General features: G+C 39.1%; 1 protein-coding gene across 47 annotated transcripts in view; it reads left to right on the top strand.

Moving 5' to 3' along the window:
* LOC107263341 (sodium channel protein para) overlaps nucleotides 1-27,632 on the top strand; it is a 55,881-nt gene extending 28,249 nt beyond the window's left edge. For 8 of the 47 annotated variants that reach the window (XM_025080288.1, XM_025080283.1, XM_025080281.1 and 5 more), the window contains 24 exons: nucleotides 195-407; nucleotides 494-554; nucleotides 617-926; nucleotides 1,035-1,319; nucleotides 2,969-3,073; nucleotides 3,603-4,034; nucleotides 4,344-4,437; nucleotides 4,818-4,886; nucleotides 8,693-8,967; nucleotides 9,059-9,232; nucleotides 9,566-9,916; nucleotides 10,170-10,404; nucleotides 11,302-11,499; nucleotides 11,668-11,800; nucleotides 11,905-12,029; nucleotides 12,092-12,354; nucleotides 12,472-12,645; nucleotides 14,932-15,054; nucleotides 18,073-18,195; nucleotides 18,327-18,521; nucleotides 18,594-18,839; nucleotides 18,939-19,209; nucleotides 20,561-20,865; nucleotides 20,939-21,727. In XM_025080288.1, coding sequence (XP_024936056.1) covers nucleotides 195-407; nucleotides 494-554; nucleotides 617-926; nucleotides 1,035-1,319; nucleotides 2,969-3,073; nucleotides 3,603-4,034; nucleotides 4,344-4,437; nucleotides 4,818-4,886; nucleotides 8,693-8,967; nucleotides 9,059-9,232; nucleotides 9,566-9,916; nucleotides 10,170-10,404; nucleotides 11,302-11,499; nucleotides 11,668-11,800; nucleotides 11,905-12,029; nucleotides 12,092-12,354; nucleotides 12,472-12,645; nucleotides 14,932-15,054; nucleotides 18,073-18,195; nucleotides 18,327-18,521; nucleotides 18,594-18,839; nucleotides 18,939-19,209; nucleotides 20,561-20,865; nucleotides 20,939-21,727 — 5,549 coding nt within the window. Of the gene's footprint in view, nucleotides 1-194; nucleotides 408-493; nucleotides 555-616; nucleotides 927-1,034; nucleotides 1,320-2,968; nucleotides 3,074-3,602; nucleotides 4,035-4,343; nucleotides 4,438-4,817; nucleotides 4,887-8,692; nucleotides 8,968-9,058; nucleotides 9,233-9,565; nucleotides 9,917-10,169; nucleotides 10,405-11,301; nucleotides 11,500-11,667; nucleotides 11,801-11,904; nucleotides 12,030-12,091; nucleotides 12,355-12,471; nucleotides 12,646-13,180; nucleotides 13,304-14,931; nucleotides 15,055-18,072; nucleotides 18,196-18,326; nucleotides 18,522-18,593; nucleotides 18,840-18,938; nucleotides 19,210-20,560; nucleotides 20,866-20,938 lie in introns of all 47 variants that reach the window. The other 39 variants (XM_025080388.1, XM_025080384.1, XM_025080330.1 and 36 more) reach the window with 34 other exon arrangements.
* Nucleotides 27,633-27,717: the final 85 nt, after the last annotated feature.

Genomic DNA, 27,717 nt, shown 5'->3' with positions numbered 1-27,717 from the left:
CATGGGTCACTACTGACCATGGGGTGATAAGAGCCACCTATCCAACCCCATTCTGACCGATTGATATATTCTCATGGCTTCTCGTATCCCATTTAATTCCAAGTAAAATCTTCAAAATATTCCCAACTGTCCGTATGGATATTTTTTATACCGTGCAGCTGATGCTCCGTCTATTCTGACGTAATTTCTTTTAGGTCTGAAAACCATTGTCGGCGCTGTGATAGAATCCGTTAAAAATCTGCGCGATGTGATAATCCTTACGATGTTCTCGCTGTCCGTCTTTGCGCTTATGGGACTTCAGATTTACATGGGGGTCCTTACGCAGAAATGTATAAAAAACTTCCCCGAGGACGGATCGTGGGGCAATCTCACCGATGAGAACTGGGAGCGATTTGTTAGTAACGAAAGTAAGTAAATCGTCGATTTGAATACGTCTTGGAGATTGACGAGGGGTTTTTTGAGTCTATGTTTAATTTTGTTTTCTCTTTTATAGCTAATTGGTACGTGGACGAAGGTGGTAACATGCCGTTATGTGGGAACTCGTCCGGAGCAGGGTACGTGTAATTAACGTGAGATCTGGGAATGTATGGTTGTTGATGAAATTTTTTCTTTTTAGGATGTGCGATCCTGGATACACGTGTCTCCAAGGATACGGCTCCAATCCGAATTACGGTTATACGAGTTTCGATACTTTCGGCTGGGCACTCCTGTCAGCGTTCCGACTGATGACCCAGGATTATTGGGAAAATCTGTACCAGCTGGTATTGAGATCCGCGGGTCCATGGCACATGCTCTTCTTCATCGTAATCATTTTCCTCGGCTCCTTCTACCTCGTTAACTTGATCCTCGCTATCGTCGCCATGTCTTACGACGAGCTGCAAAAGAAAGCAGAGGAAGAGGAAGCTGCTGAGGAGGAAGCCATTAGGGTAGGTTAACTTTTTTAATCGGACGTCGAATCTGCCGTAACTTGGGTACTGGTGCTGGAAGCGCAATGGAATTTCGGTCTTACGTAATATCCTGTTACGATATTACAGGAAGCCGAGGAAGCAGCCCTGGCCAAGGAGAATAAACTGGCGGCGCAGGCGGCGGCCCGGGAGGCGGCTGCTACGGCGGCCGCCACCGAGCAAATCGTCAAGTCGCCGTCGGACTTCTCCTGTCAAAGCTATGAGCTCTTCGTCGGCCAGGAGAAGGGCAACGATGACAACAATAAGGAGAGGATGAGCATACGATCGATTCAGTCGGTGAGCGAACACAGAGTGAAGCCAGCGAACAACAATCACGGCAGTGCTACCACCAACAAAGTCCGAAAAGTCAGCGCCGTAAGTACTGCGTGCGCACAGACACGTGGAGGCTTCTCACTGTACCGGGACAGAGTAGAAAACTTAACTGGACGTTGGAGCATTTTTGTTTTCTAGATCGACTTTGACAAGGAGGATGCTATTTGGGATTAAAACGGGGTATTGGAATTTTTTTTTTTTGGAAACTAACTTTTGGTTAGACTCGATTCACGGTGTGGACGTTGGTTTTGTGTTGACTATCTTTTTTTTTTTTGGACAAATTTAGGTTAACATTTTTTTTATATCATTGCTTTTGCTTGGCGCGACTTAATTAACAATGGACTAATCACGCCGGTTCACTCACACACAGGGAAACTAATTCAGTTGGTAATTTCTTTTTTTTAAGATTCTTAAATTTTTTTAACACGCTTCTGAATAATCACTATGCTTTTTTTGGTTGTGTCTTCCAACAGTATCCAGCATCTTTATGTGTTATCCTCTACTATCTTCATACTATCCAATTCTGTTTGGCACCGTCCAGTAATGTCCCTTTTCGTGTTAGTCTTTCATTCTGGACGTTAAAATGTATTTTATCACTGTAACATCTCAAATTTCACTTAGTCGATTCTCCTTTCCCTCTTACGTGCTTTTCAATTACTTCTGAAAATATTTTTCTTTCAACACCGGAAACAACACTGATTATTTTCACCACTGATATACGGACTTGGGCATGTAGGATTAAATTTTGTCGTCGGTAGTGAAACGAACGGACAAACGAACACTTGATTGGACAATATGGACAGTATGATATTTAGTCGCATGACGTAATTAATAGTATGAGTTAATTCGCATGAATGTTCTCATTGCCCGTTCACGCGTATGAGCCAATCGAATGAGGAAAAAAATATTAAAATATATTACAATGTATCTTTGCCACAAGAATTAAGAATTTTTGTATCTATGGCAATAAAATAAATTGCCGTGACGTGCGGACTGATTTTGAAGTTTTACAAACATTTTGAAGAACAAACGAAAAGTAATATCTTCCTGCCACTCATTTGAACGACTCTTCACGTAAAGAAAAATGCTACCCAGATGTAGATGCTATGCCAGGCTTCCTTTTTGACTTTCTTGTCGAAACTTCTTTTTTCTACTTTTTCATTTTGAACTTGTTTAGTCACTTCCGAGAAAAAGGTAGGATAACGTAGTTAATTAATTTCTTTCTATATTTTAATTACGCTCTTTGCCAGAGAGAAAGAAAAACAGAAGCAAAAATCCAAACACGCAACACAGCAGGCCGCAACACGGATACGATTCTCAGACACATCCAGGTATACAGAAGGTAGCGACAACAGAAACTGAAACAGAAAAAAAAAAGAAACAATCATCTTTACTGCAACAGAGAAAAAATAGGAAAAAAAATATACAGAAACACCAAATTCACAAGACACGTAGCGCAGTAATGGTGTATCGCGCGTCTCCTTTATGTGTGTGCTTTTGCAAGATCCGTGGCTCGTTTTGGTGTAACAGGAAAGAAAGAGCTAAAAAAAAAGTAAAGTTGAAGAATGCAAGAAAAATTGAATATAAATTCTGGGAGTCAAAAAGTTAAAAGTAGATGCAAGAAAAAAAAGATATAGCGACACCTTACGAGCGTTTGGTAGGAGAGATATTTTTTCTTGTTTTTCCCGAAGGGCTCTCGCGCCGCTAATGGCCAGTTTACTTATGCCTACCAGGAAAGTCTGAGGAAGGTACGTGTATCGTGTGGCGTGGAGTCGAGTCTTGTCAGCATCAGAACAGTACGTACCCGTATAACGATTAGGTCACGTGCATAAGACGAAAAGAATGCACAGGATAGTAACGATAACAGTGGCAATAGCCAATAGAACGTAACCTAAAAAGAATGAAACGATAGACAAGTAGAAACAAAATAGCCTTGCTGGTCAAGCCTTTGCCACAGTAACGTCAGTCCAATAATTGTTTTCGCATAACCTAAAAATCTATGCAACGCTATAAAAATAATCGTGCAATTTTATGTATCATGTCTAAGGTGGATAAGCCATGTGCCATATTACGATACTGTAGATTTTGTTATAATCAAAGCACATACTGACAGCTACAGATGTATCGCCGATGACTGGGCCATCCATCCTATAAAAGCCTCGAGGTTAAAACTGTACTTTGACACGTTACACTGGCATCGGGCTGACAACTGCGGAAAAGTATTTAATGGCAACAGTTAACGGTTGCTTAGAATTAGTTGAACTTATTTATCACAAACAAAGAATCTCAACGTTCTTCTAATGACAGTCACGATTTCGTTTTCAGGCGAGTCTCAGCCTACCGGGCTCACCGTTCAACATACGTCGTGGCAGTCGCGGTAGCCATCAGTTCACAATACGCAACGGTAGAGGTCGCTTCGTTGGTCCGCCAGGTGGCGACAGGAAACCCCTCGTGTTATCGACGTATCTGGACGCACAAGAGCATTTACCATACGCAGATGATTCGAATGCCGTCACACCGATGTCTGAAGAAAACGGCACGATCGTTGTGCCGGTTTATTACGCCAGTCTTGGTTCACGGCATTCCTCTTACACGTCCCACGCATCCAGATTATCGTACACGTCACACGGCGATCTCCTGAGCGGCATCGCAGGCGCTGGTAAACCCATGACAAAGGAAAGTAGACTGAGAAGTAGATCAGCCAGACCCCCGTCAGTTAACGGACATATGGGAGACTCTAATCAGAAGCATCATTATGTGAGTAAACCATACGTGGTAATTGATAAGTCCCTTGCGAGTGGATAATCTTGAATTCTGGTAACGGGATGTAACTAGGTGAAGCTTGATGGGACTTTTTAGATTTTTTTTTTAATTTCATATGTAAGTAAACAAAGCACGCTATTTTATTCTTCTTAGAGACTGTATCATATAAGACGTGCATTTTTTGCTGTATATATATTTTTTAATTTTTTCTACACCCATTGGGGTAAGAATTGACTTTCATGTCAGACTTAATGTATGATTATACTAATTAGTGCTGGGAATGTCAATAAAATTTTTCTTAAGGATGGCGATATGGAGGATCCAATGAACAAGATGAAGCAACAAGACAATCCGTTCATCGAACCTTCCCAGCAGCATGCAGTGGTGGATATGAAAGGTAACAAAGGCAGGATTGGATATTCCAGTTTGCTTAAGTTTAATTATTTAATTATACGTACACGTCGCTATTGTTTTATAAGTTGTTTCACAACGGCAAACGATGTACCTTATAATTTTACTATTTATCATCATGTACTCATATCCAATAAACATTGTGTTTTAATAGAATATTATTTGTTGATTTTATTACGTTACACTATAAGTAGCGCACCGCCGTGTTATTTATATACTATCACGTTTTTTATCATTCCACCCACCGCGTACAATCATGGTCATCGTCGTTCATCAATGCCACATCATCATCATCATCATCATAGCCCAATCATTATACACGGCACTGTTTTATGAAAAATTTCTCTTAACCCTTGTCATTTGTAGACGTGATGGTGTTGAATGACATCATCAATCAGGCGGCTGGTCGGCAGAGCAGAGCATCGGAGCACGGAGGTAATATCATCAATAAGTCAGAAATATAGAAAAGATTTAGATACCAATGAAAAAAGAAAAAATATATATTCATAGGAGATGAAAGACAAGACAAACGACAAAAGAGACAAAACAGGAACAAAGCGATGAGAATAATTCACAATTGACGCGAAACCAACATAATTTTCCTTTTTTCTCTATTTTTCTCTTTCACTCACGTTCAAGGAATAACAAAAAAAAATATCACTGTTTATCTATGTATGCGACCTACTCTTATACACTTACACGATTCACGATAATGATTCACTGATTGACACCGTTTCAATTTAAATGAACCCGATGGGCCATGCGTGCAAATTTCTTCATTTATTTATTTATTATTTAATTAGCATTAGACTCCTTCAACAGTCTTCGTCGATTTATATATACATATGCCTTGTCCCTCTGTACCTTTGCGTGTGTGTAAATAATTTTTATGTTTTTCCTTTTGTGGATAGCGATTTTTTTTTTTTTTTGTAAACCAAGCTCATTCCATTCATCCCACTTTATACGGGGTGTTTTTGAATTTCATCATTTTTCTGGTTTGCTAAATTCCAATATACCCAATAGTAAAAATCTAATTTGAACAACCAAACTAGCAGTTCCAATTATTTCTATGAATATTCATTCTCTATTTTCATATCACTTCGGTATAGTAGATATTAATATTTTCAATGTTCCTAAAGTTATCATCATCACAGGTATATTATATGAATGTCTAGGTAGTCCTTTTACTCCAGTAATTAGTACTTTACGCAATAACAAATTTTCTTCCCAAAAAACAATAACGAGTATCAAATTATTCTATTACTCGGTTGCATTCGGAATCTATACCGGGTGTCCTTGTATTTGTCCTTTTCCATCCGGAAGACGTACGAAATTTATTAATCAATTTTTTGAACACTGTACAGTATTGAGAACCACACTGGCAGTAGTTCGAAGCGTAACTAGTCCGCCAGCCATATCGTACAAGTGGCTCTATACGTCTGACCTACACTGGATTGTTCTACTGTACGTAGTACATGGCGCGTTACGTCCGGCAAGACGTTTATTCAGTGGCTGATTGGAACAGCTCCCCGTAATTGGATAATAAAAAAAAAAAATGGTGAAATATCGTTACACCCCATATAAACTTGTACATTTATACATATAATTATCGATGACTCATTTGCGCGCCGAATTGCTTCCTACAAGAGATGTCCCATTTTTTAAAGTTAAATCTGGCTTTTATTTATCCCAGCCCTCTTTACCCTTAAATAACAATAAATATTTTTCTATTAGTTTATTTTTATATCCCTTCTTCTTTTTTTAAGTAGAAACGCCACAGAGTCTCCGTAACTTAGTTGTTTATGGTAATTGGCTGTTGAGAGTGTTCAGTTAGTACGTAATTACCGATTAGTATTTTTGAAAATATTTATAAATAGCATATACACTGTATATGACGGCTTGTGTACCATTACACGAGATTGTACATAATAATTAATATACTCGATGCCTGATTAGTCGATGGAATACCGTTTTATGATGGGTTTTGGAAATTGATTATTAAAAAATATAGATTTTTATTTTCATTATTAATTTCATTCCCAACGCTATTGTTGCTCTCGTGTACGAGTAAAAGGAACGATGCCTGACTATCTTTATAGTACTGTATTTTTTTTTGAAAATTTCCTGAGTCGTTTTATCTTTTTGAAAGCACACACACACAGACACACACGGACGTATAAGAAGTGGAATTCAAGTTCGCAGTGTGAATTTTTTATTTCTTTAATTTAATTAACAACACGTGAACGCAATTGTATAGATCTCAAAAAATACATATACGTACAGTAAAGTGCGTGTGGGTCACGCAGTTGCGTGCCGAAGTAGTGTGTAGCGATTTTTTTTTTTGGGGAAAAAGAGTTTTTCTTTCACTATCCTTTTGTGTATTTATTTTGTTTCTGTGTTTCTTTTTTAAGTTCTGTTTTTTTACACTCTCCCATATTTTTATTAAGGGGACCATCGTGCGAATACCGTAGAATTAAATATGCATGAATTTATTCCTTTTTGAAATTTGAAAACTGGTCTCGAAATCTTTTTTTTTCACTTTTTATTTTTTTACTGCAATCAATTCTTCATATCCTGCTTTTATAATTCTTTTTGATTGTCTTGTTCTCCCTGTCGATTGATCCTTTCGTTATCCATCATTCCCTTTTTCCTGTTTTCCTTCATCTTTTTCGAATTCTTCGAATTTTTGCTTTCGATATGGACTCTCTTAGATACGGATTTTGGCGGTATGTTTATTTACAATGCTTTTAAGTGAATAATTGCTTATATATATTTATATATTAATATTATGATTATACAAGCACCTATGCACAGTCAATCCCACACGAGGACACGGGAGGCATACGTAACTTTTATTTTCGGTCCACGTGACTTTTTATCATTTTTTATAAAAATATTGCTTTTTTGTAATTATCTCTGTTTCCGCATATTTCTTACTTTGATAAGCTTCACTTGATTTTTCGCAAATAATTATTACGATATTTGAATCCACATGTGCATACCTGAGTGAGCCATTCATGAGTATCATATGTAAAAAAATGCTTGAATTATAATAGTCAAAACATGCTTGAAAGTATATATTTATATATATATATATATATGTATATATGAGATGCAGAATTGAATTATTATTAAAAAAATATAATGCACAGATAATAGTACATTATGATACAAGTGCGGAAAGTTGATGATTTCTGACGAGTGAGACGCCACACGAGTAGGAATCATCAACCCTCACGCGTATCATATACTATTTTTTGCAACAATGTACGGAAAATTCGCAGGATATGCACCAAAAAAAAATCACGAAATGGCCGATTCTTGACGATTTCCGCACACTCTGAACTCATCAAGAATGGACCATTTTGCGCTTGTTTTTTGGTGCACAAACTGTATACTTTCCGTAGAGCGTTGCAAAAAAATTATTAAAACAATTTTTTATAGTTTTATAATTATTTCTAATAAACGATACACTAAAAATTCATTACCGTATTTTTGACAAGCTTGATAAATTTTTTTCAAAATAGTCATACTGTGCTAATAATCCTAGTTGACGCTATAGCATTGTAGCAAGTGTATGTATGCACCGCATGAGTAAGAGAAGACAGCAAGAAAAAGAAACTCGGCAAAGACAAAACCTAGAATAACAAAAATTGGAAGCAATAAAAGAAACCGTTTCTGATTTTTGCCGCATGCCACTAATTACTGCACAGTCTTGAAAATTCTTTAAAATCGTTTACGCAAAATCGAGGAAAAAGGGAAAGATAGAAAAGGAAAACAGATGAAAGAGGCAATTGCACAGCCAGGCTTTTTTGCCATGCATGGGCATTCTTCATCGGTTGTTCGCATGACAATCAGAAAGTTAATTTTATAGATTTTTGTTAAAAAAAAAAAAAAATCCGTCAGTCAGATACAAATATAACATTCTGACGTTCATGGATCAACCGAGTAATCACCACCGCGAAGCTTAATTAGTAGATAACGAATAATTAGATAAGCACACAATGTCCGTATTGTTGTCGTAAAAAAAAAAGAATCCAAAAAATGATAAAAATTGGCAAAAAAAGCTCTACGAGAAAAGTTGCCATAAGAAAGTAAAAGAAAAAGAGTCCGAAATTTCTGCAAATGAAAATTCAAAAATTGCACAGGATACGTATAGATCATCCCGTAGATCCAGAAAAAAAAACTCTTTAACCCCCAAAAAGAGTGGTGCCAAACAAGCTTACTAACACGTGGTACAGTTTCGATCTATTACTTTCCGACAGACGACGACGAAGAAGGTCCCACCTTGAAGGAAAAATTATTGTCGTTTTGCCTGCGCTGCATCGACATATTCTGCGTCTGGGATTGCTGCTGGGCTTGGCTGAAGTTCCAAAAGTTCGTCAGCCTCGTGGTATTCGATCCATTCGTGGAGCTCTTCATCACTCTCTGTATCGTCGTGAATACGCTCTTCATGGCTCTGGACCATCACGACATGGACAAGGACATGGAGAGAGTACTGAAATCCGGAAATTACGTAAGTACACCAGCAGCTGGTAGTTGATTATTAAAAAAAAAATTTTGACAATATTTTTTAATAAAAAAAAAAAAATTCAATCTCATTACAGTTCTTCACGGCTACATTCGGAATCGAGGCGACCCTGAAGCTCATCGCCATGAGTCCCAAGTATTACTTTCAGGAAGGCTGGAACATCTTCGACTTCATCATCGTAGCCCTGTCACTGCTGGAACTGGGCCTGGAGGGTGTACAGGGCCTTTCAGTATTGCGATCCTTCCGATTGGTTCGTTTTAAATATTTCCGATAATCGAATCTGCCATCTCGTTATCGAATGCCAGAAGATTTTAACGTCAACCAACCAGGAGCTCCTGCGTTCTAACGATCCTAATCAGACCCCAGTCCAACTTTAATCAGATCCTCCTACCTTGCCGTAACCTCTGCTAGGTCAAATTAGAGTCGTTAATCATTTTCTAAGTCGAAAAAAAAAAAAAAAAAAATGAGTCACTGTATACATTCCTCTTATTGATTTCAGCTAAGAGTTTTCAAATTGGCCAAATCCTAAAAAAAAAAAAAAAAAAAAATGAGTCACTGTATACATTCCTCTTATTGATTTCAGCTAAGAGTTTTCAAATTGGCCAAATCCTGGCCCACCCTCAATCTTCTGATTTCCATTATGGGTCGAACGGTCGGCGCCCTGGGTAACTTGACCTTTGTACTCTGTATCATCATCTTCATATTCGCCGTGATGGGCATGCAGCTCTTCGGCAAGAATTACACCGACAACGTCGATCGATTCCCGGACGGTGATTTACCAAGATGGAATTTTACCGATTTCATGCACTCCTTCATGATCGTCTTTCGGGTGCTTTGTGGGGAATGGATTGAGTCCATGTGGGACTGTATGCTGGTCGGTGACGTTTCCTGTATCCCATTCTTCCTGGCTACGGTCGTCATCGGTAACCTGGTCGTAAGTATAGCATCCGAAGGAAGAAGAAAAATATTGTTTAAAAAAAACAAATACCTCAAGCACCACTGCTTGGTACCAATGCTGGTACCGGAGAACAATTTTTTTTTTTAATATTCAAAAATATTCATTTATCAAAACGTGAGAGAACCATGTATCACCGGCTCAGCCTCTATGATCTCTGATGATGATCTTGCTTCTCTTGGTACCGTGCTGAGGGTTAGTTAGGTCATATCTGTCGTGTTCGGAAATCCAGGTTCTCAACCTCTTCTTGGCGTTGCTCTTGAGCAACTTCGGCTCGTCAAATCTGTCGGCGCCAACGGCCGATAACGACACTAATAAAATAGCAGAGGCCATCGACAGGATAGCACGGTTCATCAAGTGGGTCAAGCGAAATCTACTTTATTTGGCTAAGTTGATGAGGGCCAAATTCACCAACCAGATATCCGATCAGGCGCCAGGTGAGGGACCGTCCAACAGTTGGAAAGAAGGTTTATATCCAATCAGATCGCTTGCTGTGTGCGCTGTGTAGTTTGTTATCGCTGTGATTTTTTGAGCCCGGCTTACTTTTTTTTAACACGATTTTATTTTATTTTCTCTTTCTTCCCGTTGGGAATTTTTTTTCTGACTCTGTATCGTGTTCGACCTTGATCACTCCTTGTTCACTCTTTTTACTCGTTTTAGGTCAACGCGCTCTTTCTGAATCTGATTGAGAAAATTTTTTTTTACCCTTTACTTGCGTTTTGCTTTCTCTTCTTTTCTCTTTAACTTCGTGATTCTTACGGATAGCTGCTAGTCGCTTTTATCAGTTGGATTTGAAGTGGATATGACCAATAATTGTTATAGAGATATTCCAAAGATTATTTGTGTCTCTGATGTTATTCTTTTGGTTTTCCTTATTTTTTGTTTTTTTTTTTAGTCTTTTTCGTTCTTTGGATTGCTGCCAGTTCGAAATTTTTGACGGTACACCATTATGTTACGAGATTACGAGAAATTTTGTCGACATTAATGAAATAAGTGCGTGGGATTAATCAGAACTATTTTTTTGTAAATTAATTCAATGTTAAGAATGGGACGTGATTAGAATGGGGCAAAGTATAAAAAAATGGTAACTAGCATTTTTTCCGAAATTCTGATTAATCCCGCTAGGAAATTGCATGTATCTATTGTAAAACAGGATTATTTATTTATTTTTCTTTTACTCCGTTTCAATCTGTATCGGAATTAGTTTGGGTGTTAAAATGACATAATTTTTCGAAAATTAATTTTATTATTCAAAATTAAAATAATCATACAAAGAACGTAGCGAGTAGAGAAAGATTGCGTAAGACAAAAAAAAAACACGAAAAACCAAAAAGGGCCGAAAAAGAAAAAAAGTAAATAAAAAGGTTGCAGATATTTTTTCAAAATACGAAAAAGGGACTTCAATCAGATCGTGCCTGATTGTGCAGATGGAATTGATCGAGATGGAGATCTAGATCTTGCAGATGGTGAATTAGACGGCTATAGAGATAAAAAGAGTGCAAAGGATCTGAACAACCAATTAGAAGTCGCGATTGGAGATGGAATGGAATTTACGATTCACGGTGAGTAATGATATTTTTGAAAAAAAAAAAAAAAAAGAATCCTTCACGATCATCACTGAGCACCTCGAAGAAAAATCATCATCGACCGTTTATTCCTGACATAAAAAAAAAATCATTAAACCGTCATCCAACTGTCACTAACGTTGATGGAAATTCCCGTTTTCGAAGGAGATCTGAAAAATAAATTGAAAAAAGGCAAACTCTGCATGAACAACACAAAAGCAATTGGCAATTCGATAAATCATCGTGACAATCGTATGGAGCACGAATACATAAATCATCACGACGAGGATACCATAAGGTCAGTCGATTCGATGATTAAGAGAAGAAAAAAAATTTGGTTAGAAAAAATAAATTTCAAATTTCATTTTTATTTTTATTCAAACCTTTTGGCTCACGCTACAGTAACAAGTCCTACGGGAGTCACAAGCATCGCCCATTCAAAGATGAGAGTCACAAGGGCAGCATGGATTCGTTGAATGGCGAGGAGAAGAAGGATGCCAGCAAAGAGGATCTGGAGGATCAGGAAGGTCTGTGGGGAAAAACAAAAATATAGGTTCATTTTACGATACTTATATTGCTCTTGTAATAGACCTAGAAGAAGAGGGTGAAGAGGGCGAAGACGAATTGGACTGCGAAATCATTCAAGCCGACGAGGACATAATCGAGGCGGATTATCCGGCCGATTGTTGTCCTGACAATTGTTACAAGAAATTTCCATTTTTGGCGGGCGACGACGATGCGCCGTTTTGGCAGGGTTGGGCGAACTTACGATTGAAAACATTCCAGCTGATCGAGAACAAGTACTTTGAGACTGCGGTCATCACGATGATCCTGCTCAGCAGTTTGGCACTGGTAAATATTTTTGGAAATTCGAAAATTTTCAAATTTTTTTTACAATCACCTACAAATCTGCGTAGATGAATATTCTTATATAAGAAAAAAAAAAAAAAAAAATGTTTTTTCTTTCAGGCTTTGGAGGACGTTCATTTGCAACAGAGACCAATACTCCAGGACATCCTCTACTATATGGACCGTATATTCACGGTGATCTTCTTCTTGGAGATGCTGATAAAGTGGTTGGCGCTTGGATTCAAAAAATACTTCACAAACGCGTGGTGCTGGCTGGATTTCATAATTGTCATGGTAAGAAGACGCGATGATGAATATTATTAATTCCCCCTATTTTTTAAAATTATGCCTGCATTCTTCATCGTCCAAGCGGTCGACATGTATCGAGGCATCCTGTGGATGACGCAACGTTCGACTGAGAGATTTGACTCGATTAAAACAAAAGTTTCTGAAAATAGCTTATAAAATCCCTTTTCGCAGATACACGTGAAGATCCAGATCATTCCGGAGGTACAAAATGTGTCGAGGACCAAGGATTCTGGATGCGTACAGTAATTTTTAAATTTCAAAAAAAAAAATTTCACCTCACGTACTATCACGCATCGTGACGTACGATTATACTAAGTATCAAAGCGTAAAACTGTTTCCAGAATCCGGGGACTCGGAAAAAAATCTATATAATTTTAACAGTGAGCACGAAATACTTTTTTCGAAATGGTTGCTGCCCCTCGAGTCGATGCCGGAAATTTCTGTCCACGTTATGAATTCTTTATTTACCTAAGGTCTCAATTGTCTGTAACGTGTCTAACGTTTGAGTTAATGACACTAGCTGTCGCTGATCAACTTGGGCGCCATCTGGGCAGGAGCCGCTGACATCCCGGCATTCCGTTCAATGCGAACGCTGCGGGCTCTGAGGCCCTTACGTGCAGTCTCACGTTGGGAGGGCATGAGAGTAAGTCATCGGTCATCGGCGATGTCAAAATTTGCGATCAGAGGAAAAAAAAACTCAAAAAGAAACAGCGTTTGAAAAAGTGAAACTTCATTACTAAGAGACGGTGCCGCCCTCTGTCGTCAGGATCCCGCACTGTCTTACGTATCATTATCATTGTACGGTGACATTGTCAGTCCAATTCGTTAACCTAAAAAGTACTCGTACGTATATGGGATAAGTTTAAAAATTGCAAACAATTTTTTTTCAATATACCACTACACCATATATGTCACTACTGGATAATTATACGACAGAGTGCAGAGTCCCGACGATGCGGTAGCGAGTGAAAGTGGCGCTTTTCGCTTTTGTTCCCAGAAAAAAAAATTGCGAAAAAAAAATTTCCCAAAAAAATTTCCTATGTATTCCCCTCTCGCCCACCCAATCGCTGCTACGATGTTGTAGCATACTGCGATGTGCTTACTGATGTGCGGAGGTACACTGACGTCCAAATCTACTTGGTGTCTGCACTGATACTGGAAGTTTTTGTCGTACTAGCTATTTGCCATGTACGCCTTTTCTACCATTTTTGGTAAAGTGATCGTTGTGCGAAGTGACAGTATGCTTTGTATGTAATGTACAGATTTCCTTGTGTGTTCTCTGCAAATAACGTATTGGGGTTATGTCATCGTGTCAGGGATCACGCGTGACATTGGGATTCCTGTACACGGTGTCGCGTGAATTTGGCAGGTTTTTTGAAGAAAAAAAATTGGTAGGAAAAAAACATATTTTTTTTTTTGAAAAATCATCACGTAGATGCAGCGACCTATAATTATTTAGTCTTATATGCCAAATTGACCGACAAAAAACAAAAGTTTAGTCTGTTTCAGGATGGAGCCGATTGTTCATTGTCTTTTTGATAAATACCACCGTGTATTCCTACGTCTTGTACTCTTTATATTGTCTCCTGATTGTTACTTGCTACGCTGTCGTAACCTTATCTCTATCTACTGTACCTAGAGTGAATTTAAATAACCTCAGGCATTCGATTACGAAGCAACCTTCGCTTTATTTCTAATCGACAAATTTGACCTGTGCGACGATTACATAGCGATCGCGTAATACTAACTGAAAGAAAAAATTATTACTAGAAAAATAAGAAAATTCCAAAAAAATTTTGGATTTTTCAAAAAAAAATTTCCACGCGAATCGCTACCCTTATGTGGTCACGTTGGGGGTTTCGTTCGAAGCCTAAATCCAAAATGCTCTATTACGACAGTGCAACGTGTCCAAGATAACGGTGAAATCGTTCACAGGTCAATCGTGAGGGGGCCGAAAGTCGAAAAATTTCGAATCGTGATAATGAAAAAATTTTTTCAAAAAAAAAAAAACAAAAGAGGAGCATTATTTATAGGGGTCCCATAAACCCAAAAATCTCTATATCTCTATCTCTTATTTTCTTCTCACTGTCTCCGACCAACGTATGTTAACCTGATCCAACAGTAGACCTACCGATTCTCCGTCTTAGCCCCCTCAATGAGAAAGGGTGATTTATAATTTCAAATCGACAAAATATTTTGCAGAAAAGAAAATGAAAAACAGTACGCGTAGCCTCTACCTCGCTATGATTCGCTCTCGTTTCTCGCTCGCAGGTGTCACTCATTAACTTCGTAGCGTCGCTCTGTGGCGCGGGCGGGATCCAAGCCTTCAAAACTATGCGGACCCTAAGGGCCCTAAGGCCTCTCAGGGCGATGTCTAGAATGCAGGGAATGCGGGTATGTAGCCCACCGTCTCAGCTGACCTTGTCACGTGTCCTTTACTACTATATACGACATACACACAGTACGGTACCAATTACATGCAAATTACATACCTGTATATACATATATGTATATCCGAGGTGCATGCAAAAAGTGCACATAAGGATACCTCGATATATCTGTGGATACAATATAATAAGGATATACACATATGTAAGCATATATTTGTACCATGACACAATGGACCGATAACGCGTTGATACAATACATATATTTTTTATTTGTTTCACAAAACAGATTTTCCACTACCAAAAAAAAAAAAAAAAACTTTTCTTCATAACAGTACAAATAGCACGATTTCTTTATTTCCAAAAATTTACCACAAATCTCGAATCCTTGAAAGACACGTTTTCATGCATTAATCAATTTTTTATTTTCAAAGTAGCAGCAGTCTTTTTGTCATCCTAACATTCAAAAATACCCCCGTTCGCTCATTCTCGAAAAAAACAACCTAATCATCGCGCCCGCACATACGAATCATTATTACGTTGTTTGACCTAGAAAAAAAAAAAGTGCCGACACACGTAACCTGAGTCATCGAATCATTTATGCACGCACGACAGATAGATAGATGGATATCTAGATGCATATTATGCGGATGAATGCACAGCTTGTTGGATAATCTAAAAAAAAATGACCAAGAATGCAACTTAGGATTGGTCGGCCATTAACCACGCAAATAGTGATTATATCTGACTTACCATGATCAGCCATGTGATCGTTCATGTTGTAAGCAGAAAAGCTGAATTGGTCAAAAAAAAAAATTTTTTTCCCTTCTTTTATCTATTTCAAAAATCTGTATCTAATGCAGAAATTATTCGGGATCCATATACTTGTTAGTACAGAAAAGTATAAGGTCGCTGAGACATTGGGTGTAGAATTTACGGCCATGCCCATACCCTGAACACTTCAGCCTGACTCTATTCCATAGTGTACATTACATAGTACGTAGTAACAGTAGTACGTAGTGCTTGCATGTGAGTCTATAGCGTTTGTGGGTTAGTGCAACTATTAGATGTTGGAGAAAAAATGATAACGTATGATATAAATAATGAATACAGTAAGGTAGAAGTGGCCAAGGAGTACGCACTTGATATACGTATTTATTTGGTATTGCGACATCAGGTATAAAAAATATTTTATATTGGCCATACGATGGAATTAAAATGGCGTACACGTGAAAAAAATATTTATAAATTTATAATATAATTAATCTGCAAACATAATTTTTTTCTCGAATTTTTATATTTTTATAATAAAACGCTTTCGCGTACTTTTGGGCATAATCGCTTCTTGAAAGTACGCGACCTTTTTTTTCTATGGGGAAGAGAACTAAGGTAGATAGGGAACTGGAAGTGTCATTTATACAAAGTTGGGAGATTACTTATATATGTTGTTTCAGAAAAATATTCAGCTGCGTACTTTCGGAATACTTTTACTATACTGTTTTATCATTGGCATATGTTGCATGCTCCCTTTTTCTATGCATGCGCCATCTATGCTTATATGCTATGTGCTACTGTGCTGGATGCATTTCTCTGGCGATACGAAAAATATAATGTATCGGACTCAAGTGTAGCGATACAATGTATTTGGGATTGTCGATAGATATTTTAGAGAAATGATCTTGCTGGTAGAAAAGTATAGTTGTGATTCTCTCTCGTCTTTTCCGAACCCACTATACTCTTCTCGTCTTTCTTGTGCATCTGTCAGTGGGTTCTGTGCAGTCACTGAGGCAGACGACTATACTTGCCTCTTGAATAGACCTGTAGATATATAGGTTGTCCTATGAAGTATTTGCATATATACGGGGATGATTTAACGATGATATATCATATATATTGGGTATAATGCATTGTAGAGTATTTACGTATTTAGATTTTTTGTTTGGAATGACATATAGCATCTCGTGACGGTGTTGAAATGCGCGTGTTATGGGACACCCTATATTTTCGAAACGCCTAGAACTTTTTAGAAAGCTAGCGCGATACGTGCTCGGCACGTACACAAATTGGGAAATACGTGGTAAAAGGAAATGTGGAATTGAATCGAAAGCGTCCGAATGCGGTAAATGATAAGCTACAGAAATTTTTGGAAAATACTCGCCGTCCTGCGAGTCGATTCAAAAGAGGGCATAAGTCCATAATTCCAAAATTGAAGTTTGAGCCAGCCCGTTATCACTAGCTACTTAGTAATTTAAGTCACACGTATCCTTGCACACGTACGCGCGTACAGGAGAATTATATTTTTAAATCTTCATTACCAAATTTTGATTTGCGTACTCTTTCGACTTTTTATTTTTGATTTTTCATATTTCCCGTTCTTACTTATTCCGAATCACGGTTTTTGAATTTTTTTGATCTTCAGTATTTTGTGATTATTTTTTGGCTAAGATGCCCCTTCATCTTTTTTTTTTTCATAAATTCCAGTTTTTATTTCTAGTCATACAATTTTTAAAGATTCGTGCACATGACTATAGTCGCTACACGAAACACAGCAGCTCGGCTATGTAGAAAGTTAAAAATAATATCGGTGCATCTTGTATCTACATACTAATTTACTTGAGTATTATTATTTTTGTTTCTTCCTTCCCAAGTTCTTTTTTTGAATGAACAAATATCGACACGATGTTTATTAACATAGGAGTATCATCTCATTTCTCACGAGTCGAGTCTAAAACGTCTATTTTACGAAAGTGACCAGTACCCTCAATAACAAAACCAAAACAAAAAATAAAACATCCCAATCTACTACACTGTCAAAAATAAAATACACTTTCGAATTAGTCGTTTTAATTTGACATCGTTTTCTCATTTCATTATTTACTCGAAACTACATTCACAAGTCATCAAATCATTTCTAGAAGGTATAACTATAGTCGACCCATCATTCTCTGAAAAAAAAAACTCACAACTCACATTATTTCTCGAATTTGACAAGAGCCATTAACTTAATTCGAAAACTCTCCGCTAGGTGGTCGTCAACGCATTGGTCCAAGCTATACCATCCATCTTCAACGTGTTGTTGGTGTGTCTGATATTTTGGCTGATCTTCGCCATAATGGGAGTACAGTTGTTTGCCGGAAAATATTTTAAGGTGAGTCCAATAAGAAAAAAAAAAAAAAAAATCAATCCAAAAAACAAAGCAAAACAAAACAAAGCCAATAGATCGTATTGGATCAATGAAGTAGAAAAGAAATTCGAAAATAAAATTTTTTTACTTTTCAGTGCGTCGACACAAACAAAACTACACTGAGTCACGAAATAATTCCCGATCGTAATGCCTGCATAGCCGAAAATTACACCTGGGAAAATTCCCCAATGAACTTCGATCACGTGGGCAAAGCATACCTGTGCCTATTTCAAGTGGCAACCTTCAAAGGCTGGATACAGATAATGAACGACGCCATAGACTCCAGAGAAGTGAGTGATCGAAGTCATTGCAAGTAACAATAAAGCCGAAACAGGTTAAATAAAATAAATAAAAATTTTCAGGTAAACAAACAGCCGATTCGCGAAACTAATATCTACATGTACCTTTACTTCGTGTTCTTCATCATATTCGGCTCGTTCTTCACCCTGAACCTGTTCATCGGAGTGATCATCGACAACTTCAACGAGCAGAAGAAAAAGGCTGGCGGTTCGTTAGAAATGTTCATGACGGAGGACCAGAAGAAGTACTACAACGCAATGAAGAAAATGGGCAGTAAAAAGCCATTAAAAGCCATACCTCGACCAAGGGTAGGTCCATGACTAATTCGACACCCCGTATACGAGGGGATGCCGTGTAAAGTTGCTTTCGTTTTTGAAAATAAATATTTTTTTTCTCTCTAATTGCAGTGGCGCCCTCAGGCGATAGTGTTCGAAATAGTTACGGACAAAAAGTTCGATATGATAATAATGTTGTTCATCGGACTGAACATGCTGACGATGACCTTGGATCATTATCAGCAGAGCGAGACATTCAGCAACGTCCTGGACTATCTCAACATGATATTCATAGTGATATTCACCAGCGAATGTCTGATGAAGATCTTCGCCCTGCGCTACCACTACTTCAAGGAGCCCTGGAACCTCTTTGATTTTGTTGTCGTTATATTATCAATATTAGGTAATGTAACGTAATGACTCTCTCTGTCGTATGACCCCGATGAAATCTATCGAATTTACATGCCAGAATCGAGATACCTGTTAGCTTTATCGTTGCAATCGACTCATCGATCGGAAGCACCGATTTTTCAATCGTAGATTGACATTTTCATTTTTTATTTATCTTTCTCGTCCTGCCCGACACTGATTGTCTCGTAGCCATTAACGATTACATTCATCGTCTTTGGGAATGCCACGTTATCTATGAAAGATCATAATTTTTGGTTTCATATTTTTTTTTTCATTTTTTTTTTCGTTTCATCAAAAAAACAAAAGCGTAACAGGCGCAAGTTTCAATCGAGTCGCAACGATAGAACTGATGTCATTACGTTATGTAGCCTCACATTGATGTCAATTGATGTTTCCCGTTAGAAAGCCACTTGCTCTCCACCTTGCACCCATCTCCCATTTGGTTCCAACAATGATTCCTTCGTTGTACATACAATTGTATTTCCGTTCCCAAACCCGTTGTGAACTACCGTGAAAAGGACTTCTTCGATATATTAGGATGGACTTAAGTAATATCGCAGCAAACGATAAGTATTTCACGTACAAATCACATTTGTGCACACGATTCAATCGTTTGGGTAAGACTTGCCTGCGCAGTAAATAATTTTTTTTATACTATTATTATATATACTATATATATATATATCTATATATATACTATTTATTAATCGATTTACACTGCATCCTAATGATTCGATAGTCCGCTCTGATCTGTGACACTTATTCTTTTTTGTATCTTACTGTCACTGGGTTTTACTTCATCTTCTGGATTCACCTATCTGTTTCTAGAGTTAATCTGTTTTTGTGGTGGGGAAATTTCACAGTTTCGCGTACACGAAGATACTCGATTTTTGAAAACGTGTTCCAGCAGTCTTTTTTTTTTTCTATTTCAATTGATCATAATCTGCATCTTTTCGTCGAATGAAAAAAAAAAAAATAGACAAGAGTAAACAATAGTCTTGAAAATTAGACCGAGCTTAGTCAAAGTGGAAATGCTGCTCTTAGTTATCAGATCACAATAGATAATAGAAATTAGGAATTCCTGTCACGTAGTAGAAAGGCATGTCACATTCCCGTTCCAAATCACACTGCAAAAAAAAAAAGATAGATGAAAAAAAAAGTACGATAGTACGTAGATCTAGTTGCATTATGAGGTAGAAGAGACGCACAAATTTTTTATTCTCTGCATTCCAAAGATTCATCCTTCAACAAGAAAAAAAATTGACAATCAATTCCAAAAATCCACCTTTCAATTTACACCCATCAGACGCACCTAAACCCTCGTGTAATTTCCATTCTCTCAGGTCTGGTACTCAGTGACATAATCGAGAAGTACTTCGTCTCGCCGACCTTGCTCAGGGTAGTCCGGGTGGCCAAGGTCGGTCGGGTGTTGCGATTGGTAAAAGGCGCCAAGGGTATTCGTACTCTGCTCTTCGCCCTGGCCATGTCTCTTCCGGCCCTCTTCAACATCTGCCTCCTGCTGTTCCTGGTGATGTTCATCTTCGCCATATTCGGCATGTCCTTCTTCATGCACGTGAAGGACAAGAGCGGCCTGGACGACGTTTACAACTTCAAGACCTTCGGACAGTCGATGATCTTGCTGTTTCAGGTAATCAATCGTTAAAATCACTGAGATCGATGTTCTCCTTTGACATTGTACCACGTCCGCTGAACATTTGCAGATGTCGACGTCCGCCGGCTGGGACGGCGTGCTCGACGGCATAATAAACGAGGAGGACTGTCAGGAGCCAAACAACGAGATAGGCTACCCAGGAAACTGCGGCTCCTCGACAATCGGGATAGCGTATCTCCTCTCCTACCTGGTTATAAGTTTCCTGATAGTGATAAACATGTACATCGCCGTGATCCTCGAGAATTACTCGCAGGCAACAGAGGACGTGCAGGAGGGTCTAACGGATGACGATTACGACATGTACTACGAGATATGGCAGCAGTTCGATCCGGATGGCACACAGTACATAAGATACGACCAGCTATCAGATTTTCTCGATGTGCTCGAGCCGCCATTGCAGATACACAAGCCGAACAAGTACAAGATTGTGTCGATGGATATCCCCATATGTAAGGGTGACCTTATGTTTTGCGTGGATATCCTCGATGCACTCACCAAGGACTTCTTCGCGAGGAAGGGCAACCCGATAGAGGAAACCGCCGAGCTGAACGAGGTGCAGACCAGGCCCGGTGAGACGGGCTACGAGCCTGTCTCCTCGACGCTCTGGCGCCAGCGTGAAGAGTATTGCGCCCGCCTGATACAGAACGCCTGGCGCAAGCACAAGCAACAGAAGCTCGGCGGTCCCAGCGAGGAGAGTGACGATCCCGACATGGATCCGCTTTGTCATCGCCAGACGGCCGTCCTGGTGGAGAGTGACGGTTTCGTGACGAAGAATGGCCATCGCGTTGTGATTCATAGCCGCTCGTCCAGTGTGACATCGCGGACGGCCGACGTCTGATCGGAGCCTCTCTCTGCTTCCTTATATAAGCGGTTACCCCCACCAGGATGGAGGCAAGTCTTACCGAAGTCCCCGCCCACGTGGGACTGCCCGACGCAGGCACCGCCCACTAAGGAAAGTACGGATGTGATAACGACAGTCACGGCTCAACCGCCGGTCGAAGCGCACGCGTGTCTATTTACTATTGCTACTGCTACTACTACTATTACTACCACTACTACTATTACTACCACTACTACTACCACTACTACTACTACTACTCTAACAGCCTTATAGTTGTATAATATACGAGGAAATAATTGGATTTAAATAAAAAAATGGACATCCTCCGTACCATTTGCCTTTATCAACGAGCAGTCGAATCTGCTGGAAAAGGCAGCGATTTGGAGGTTCGTGTGGCGATAGACGTGCAGCCATTCGAAATCGGCACCACTCGGTTGACGATTGCGTGAGTGGGGGATGTTCATGTGTGCACTGCGAGGAAGAGACTGTGTCTTGACAATTATATATAGTGAGATACTTTTTTTTTCCTGTAAGCGTATGGCGATGGTTATGTAAACAAGTTAGATGCTGACGCATTCGAGTCACTTCCCCATTAAATATCGACTCGGAGGTCGCCAGCATCGCCGTGTATATGAGGACGGGCTTTCAAGTTGAATAACAGTGGTGAAAGTGAGGTGCGAGTTGGAACTCTCAACGGAAAGTGAATGAGTCCAACTATTGACTTGCCAATGTATACTGCGAGATGCAGGAAAAAGAATATAATGAAACTAACCTTTCGAAGAATCGATTAGGAGAACTTAAGATCAGGCTAAAGGAGGGGAGTGCATCCGGAATAACCAAATAATAAATAGAACGATGAAAACTGGACCATGCTGCCCTGGGTACGTCGTGAGATAAAGAAAAAATGACTGTTACAACTACAGGGGCGATACTGCGACGAAGAAGAGGCAAGCAGTTTCAGAAGGGGAGCAGGGATGGACAACTGACAGAAAAAGAAGAGACATATGAAGAAAAAATGAAGATGTATAATTAAGCACGTGATTATTAATTACCGTATTCAGGTTTTCTACGTTGTTGTTTGGGAGCGCGCAAAGACGAATGCGCGCACTTTCGTCTTTGCCGTAACCGGAAGTGTAATATTTAACAAAACACGGAAGCAACTCCGTTCGGACGTTTCTACGCCACAGCTGCACGCGATCGGTTGGAGAGCGGAGCTGATCGAAGTTAGGAGTGGGAGCGACAAGAGACAGGTGACTGATAAGGGAGATTTAAAAAAAACAGAGAAACCTAATTAATACAGCCTATTCTGCATTTCGGCTTTTTATAATTGCACTCTTCTACTCCTCGTAATCTCTATTCGAAAATAATAATCCACTCTAATCTATTTTTTGCGTGTGTCAAAAGGGCGTGGCCACGGTAAAAGGGGCGTGACGGCGAGCTCGAGCGCGCGCGATTCGTCGGTGGTCTTCGTGGAGGGGAATACGGTGGGCGGGTCTTGCGAGGAGTGTGGGCGGGTTCTCATAGAAAGGGACGTGGTAATAGTTGGATTAGTGGTGTGACGGTTGCGAAATAATCGAAATGTTAGCTAATACGTTCAGACGTCGCGCTGGCTTCGCGGAATAACGTTGTTTCGTGTGAGTGTGTGTGCGGTGTGTGGGTACGCGTGTGCTTCTGTGTGAAAGCAAGCATCAAGTAGAGTCGAGAATAGCTGAATATTATTTCTGTTTGATTTTCATTTAAATTAAAATTTTTTCGGAGTCTTTAAATTTTTCCTCGCATCTAATCAGTAGATGTTTATATATAGTAACGCCTTAGCGAGTATTGCACGGCGGAATAGTAAATTCTTTTATCACAAGTAAAAATTAAAAAAAAATCAAAACGGGTCGATAAATCATAAAACTAGTTATCGTAATACAACTTCTTCGTGTAAATATCGCGATATTCTAAATTTTCTTGATACTTGGCATTAATACAAATTATGTTTTGTTCTTCTCAAAGACACGCATTAGGTTTAAATTCATGATCGGCCATAATTATTTTGCCTTGTATGAGTAGCCGCCTTATTTTCGCATGTCGAAAACTTAACGAAACCCGGAAGTATTAGTGAAGTATGGGTGAACCATATAAAAAAAAAGGACATTACCTTATTACCGATAACGACGATAGCCAAAAGTAAAGAAAGAATAATACGTCAGCGAAGCCAGTCGATAAGCCGCATCCATTCGCGGACGCGCCTTCGATATTTTTCTATGCGTAAAACGTGAGTCGGAGAAAGGATGTAAAAACTTGTGAGAAACAGGGATAAAACTTAACAAAAAAAAAAAAGTAAATAATTGATTATCGAAAAACATGACGGGAAAACAAAAAAACATACTCGCGGTGATATCGATTGAGCAGCGAAGTAACACTAGCGGCGCGTAACGGTTTTTGTGGGGATGATCGGTGCATGTTTTAGGAATGGAAATTTGTAAAGTTTAATTGTGGTCAGAGTCCACAGCGACATACAGGCGGTTATCTATACGTCTGCGTCAAGCGTGACGCAGAAAAGAACTAACGTAAGAAAACGTAATGAGGAGGTAAAGAAAAAGAAAAAAAAGACAAAACGTTCATTACTCTATAAGCTATAGAAGCTCAAAGGGAGAGGAAAATCATTGTAAATTACTCGTACAAATTAATTACTATCGGTGTCGAGTCCGCTTGTCAAATACTTATAGAGTGCCCGTCGATATTATTACCCACGGTAAACTTTTTCTACTTAGATTCGCATCTCGATTTCTTCGCGCGTTTTTTTTTTTCATTCAATGCGGATGCATCGACTTTACCGACGGTGTTGCGTGAAGCTTGATACGGCAGAGGTCCTTCATTACCGACGGCACAGTAAATTCATTGACCTTCATTCGATTTACGAATGTAATATTACACAACCACCTCGAACTTTATCTCAAGAAAGAGAAACATGTATAAAACGAATTACATCAGGAACTGATGTTTCTTTTTCAACATTGCTTAGTAATATGCCCGTCCCGGTGGCGCCCTCTGTCGTCGCGGTGAAGCTTTCTCTTCGTTACCGGCTAACGCTTCGAGTTTATAATTCTTCCGCCCCCGTTGAGTTCAGAATGCTGTAATATGTGCAAATAATTCGATAATGCCGAGTGTCTAAAGTAAAATGTGACGGTCGTGCGCAGGCGCCGCCCGAGATTCCCCGCGCAGGTCCTCGGCGAATTTCGCCACGGCGCATGCGCGCGCGTGCACTAACGCTAAGCAGCATGGCGTCTTTAATCAACAGCCATTCGAATCACGTTGTGCGGTAAACTTTGTCAGCTGATCGCTTCCCCCGAGCGTTGTCAAGTTTTACATCGCACGATATGAATTCGTACACTTTCGCAAACATGGGTAAACACGATACTTACTCATTCACCCACACACACGTTTCATGCAACAGTTGTGTAACACGCACATACGCGTTTTAATCGACGGTTTTTTTTTAATATGCTGCGCGCGTATTTCGAACGGAACTTTCGACCTCGACCAATCGTTCAGTTCAATTCAGAGGTCTCGTTCGAGTGGATGCGTGCGCATGCACGTGGCAAAGTAATAATGTGATGTTTCTCAAGGGCTTTAAATGTAATATGCAGCGCGATTATTGTGTAACGAGTGAGTCTAGCGTGAGATTCTTTAAGAAATCGGAAATGCAAAGAGGTAGGTTAGGTTTTGACGTTACCGACTGGAACTAGCGAGTGGCGTGATATTGAAACGATGCGCGCGCAACTGATGACCGTTGGTGGGGATAACAACGCGATTGGCCGACAGACTTCCCCCACTTCTCAATTACATCCCGCGCGGCATCACGACGTTTTTCCCGCACGGTCTTTTAACCTGCGCGCGCATCCTGTTACGTTCATACGTATGAGAGAAGATGCGTGATAAGTCGAACTTTTTGAATGTTCCACCGTTACGTTATTCTTCTTTCGGTTCGTACGACGCCCTCGGGACGAGTTCTGTTCCGCATTCTTTTTTTCTCGCACGACAGTTCAGATTTTGCATCACTCTCATCGCCTCATTCTCTTTATATCTATATATATTCTCTCTCTGTCTCCGCCAATAGATGTCGAGCGTTGAAATTATGACTTACCCGTAATATAGTGTCTTAAATCTATTCCATAATTCGTTGGTTACTCAAACGCGACACTTCCAGCATTGTCTCGTATATATTTTTCTTACTTTATAGTCATTTACAGTTTTTCGCGGCTTACGAAGGGGCGCGATGTTGATCTCGGCCCGTGGCGTCGGCCGGTCCGACGTGTTTGTGAGTTCAAACAAGCGAGTACACGGTAACCAAAAAAGAAAAAAAAAAGAAAGCAACACAGTCATAGACAGCGGAAAAAAATTTTTAGATTATAATATCGTTAAAGCGCAGAATATTAAAGAGTTTTCAATGGATTTGATTTGCAAAGCATGAAATACAAACGATGAGAAACGGAAATAGGCTTTTCGAAGTAGATTCAATGCAGTGTCCGTGTCCGAGATCACGTGAGTGTACCACCATGATAAAGAGTCACAGAGTGTATGAATGATCGCAAACTTAAAAAAGATATATGATTTTCAAAGGGAAATACTCAAAAACCCCAAAAAAAAAGTAACAAAAAATAAGAAAAATACTAAAATATATTAAATGCAAAATGGCGTCTGTCGGCCAGTAATAAAACGAGCAACTGCCATGGCTCAAAACTACGTAGATGAGCATAAGATGATTTAACGAAGTAAAACGAACTAACGAAGAAAACAAAAAAAAATAAAATAAAAGTGCAAAAATACGTACGACACAAATTAAAACACTTTCATGAACACTCACAAGTACACTTACACATACCCACATCCGCAAAGCTATACAGACACCAGAGAGACAAGAAATCCAATTTTAACATGTCTAGCTATCGAGAATCATTAAGAATTGTCCATTATATAGATATTCTGTTATCAATTTGCGAGGTACCCGATAACTCGTATGCTAAAGGTGCGCGCGCATTAGGGAAACGGAAAGAGCTTTAGATTCAATGGAGTCGTTGGCCGAGGGGAGCAAGTACGAGTAAGCAAGATGGAAAGAGTATCACGTGTATAAGGTGCCGTAGAGACCGTGTTTTCGCGGATAACCACGTAAAATCCAAGAATGAGGACACCAACAGTGAAATGTCTGGATGGCAGAATTAGAAAATATGTTGGGTAAGAGGCTGCAGCGAGAGACATTCGTTACTCTAAATCAGTGATTTAAGGGATGAAACAGAAAAAGGACAAAAAAGTATATGAGTTATTTGCACAATATTATATGAATATAAATGACGACAAAGGAGCAAGAGAAAAAAAATAGCAAATGAAGGGATAATTACCATGTTCATTACGATTATTAAATTAAAGAGCAAATAATAAAAGGGTAAAACCGTTGTTAAACAGTGTAATTACGTGAGAGAGAGAGAGAGAGAGAGAGAGAGAGAGAGAGAGAGAGAGAGAGAAAAAGAGAATGAGCAGGTGAGGTGGGGCAGGAGAAGGGTTAGGTAGAAAATAAGAGATTATACATGAGCGTGCGAGAGAGGTAGAAAGAGGAATAAGAGTGGTGTACAATCGTGAGAAAGAACAGAGGACGAGGGATAGAAAAGAGAGAGAGAGAGAATAGGGAAGAAATTACGAGCAGAAAAAAACAATAAATGATTTAGCAAGGATGATCGATATTATCGGATAATTAATTGGATCAGAGCGATTGATTTGTTACGTTCGTTAGTTACCGATCATTATATTGATTATTGTAATTATAAAAAATAAATAATTATTACCGTAATAGTTAACAATTAACAAGTTGTTACCGCTTTGTTATACACAATATAATTAATATACTAAGATTATGAAGTAACCTGAACGGCATCATTAATTTGTCCTCTACTAATATTAATATTATGCTGGTATTGGTGCATGATATTATTTATGAGTTCCTTGCT

The sequence above is a fragment of the Cephus cinctus genome, unplaced genomic scaffold (assembly GCF_000341935.2).
Source record: "Cephus cinctus unplaced genomic scaffold, Ccin1 Ccin1_scaffold0013, whole genome shotgun sequence".
Classification (NCBI taxonomy): Eukaryota; Metazoa; Arthropoda; class Insecta; order Hymenoptera; family Cephidae; genus Cephus; species Cephus cinctus.
This window is presented reverse-complemented; position numbering and strand designations above follow the sequence as displayed.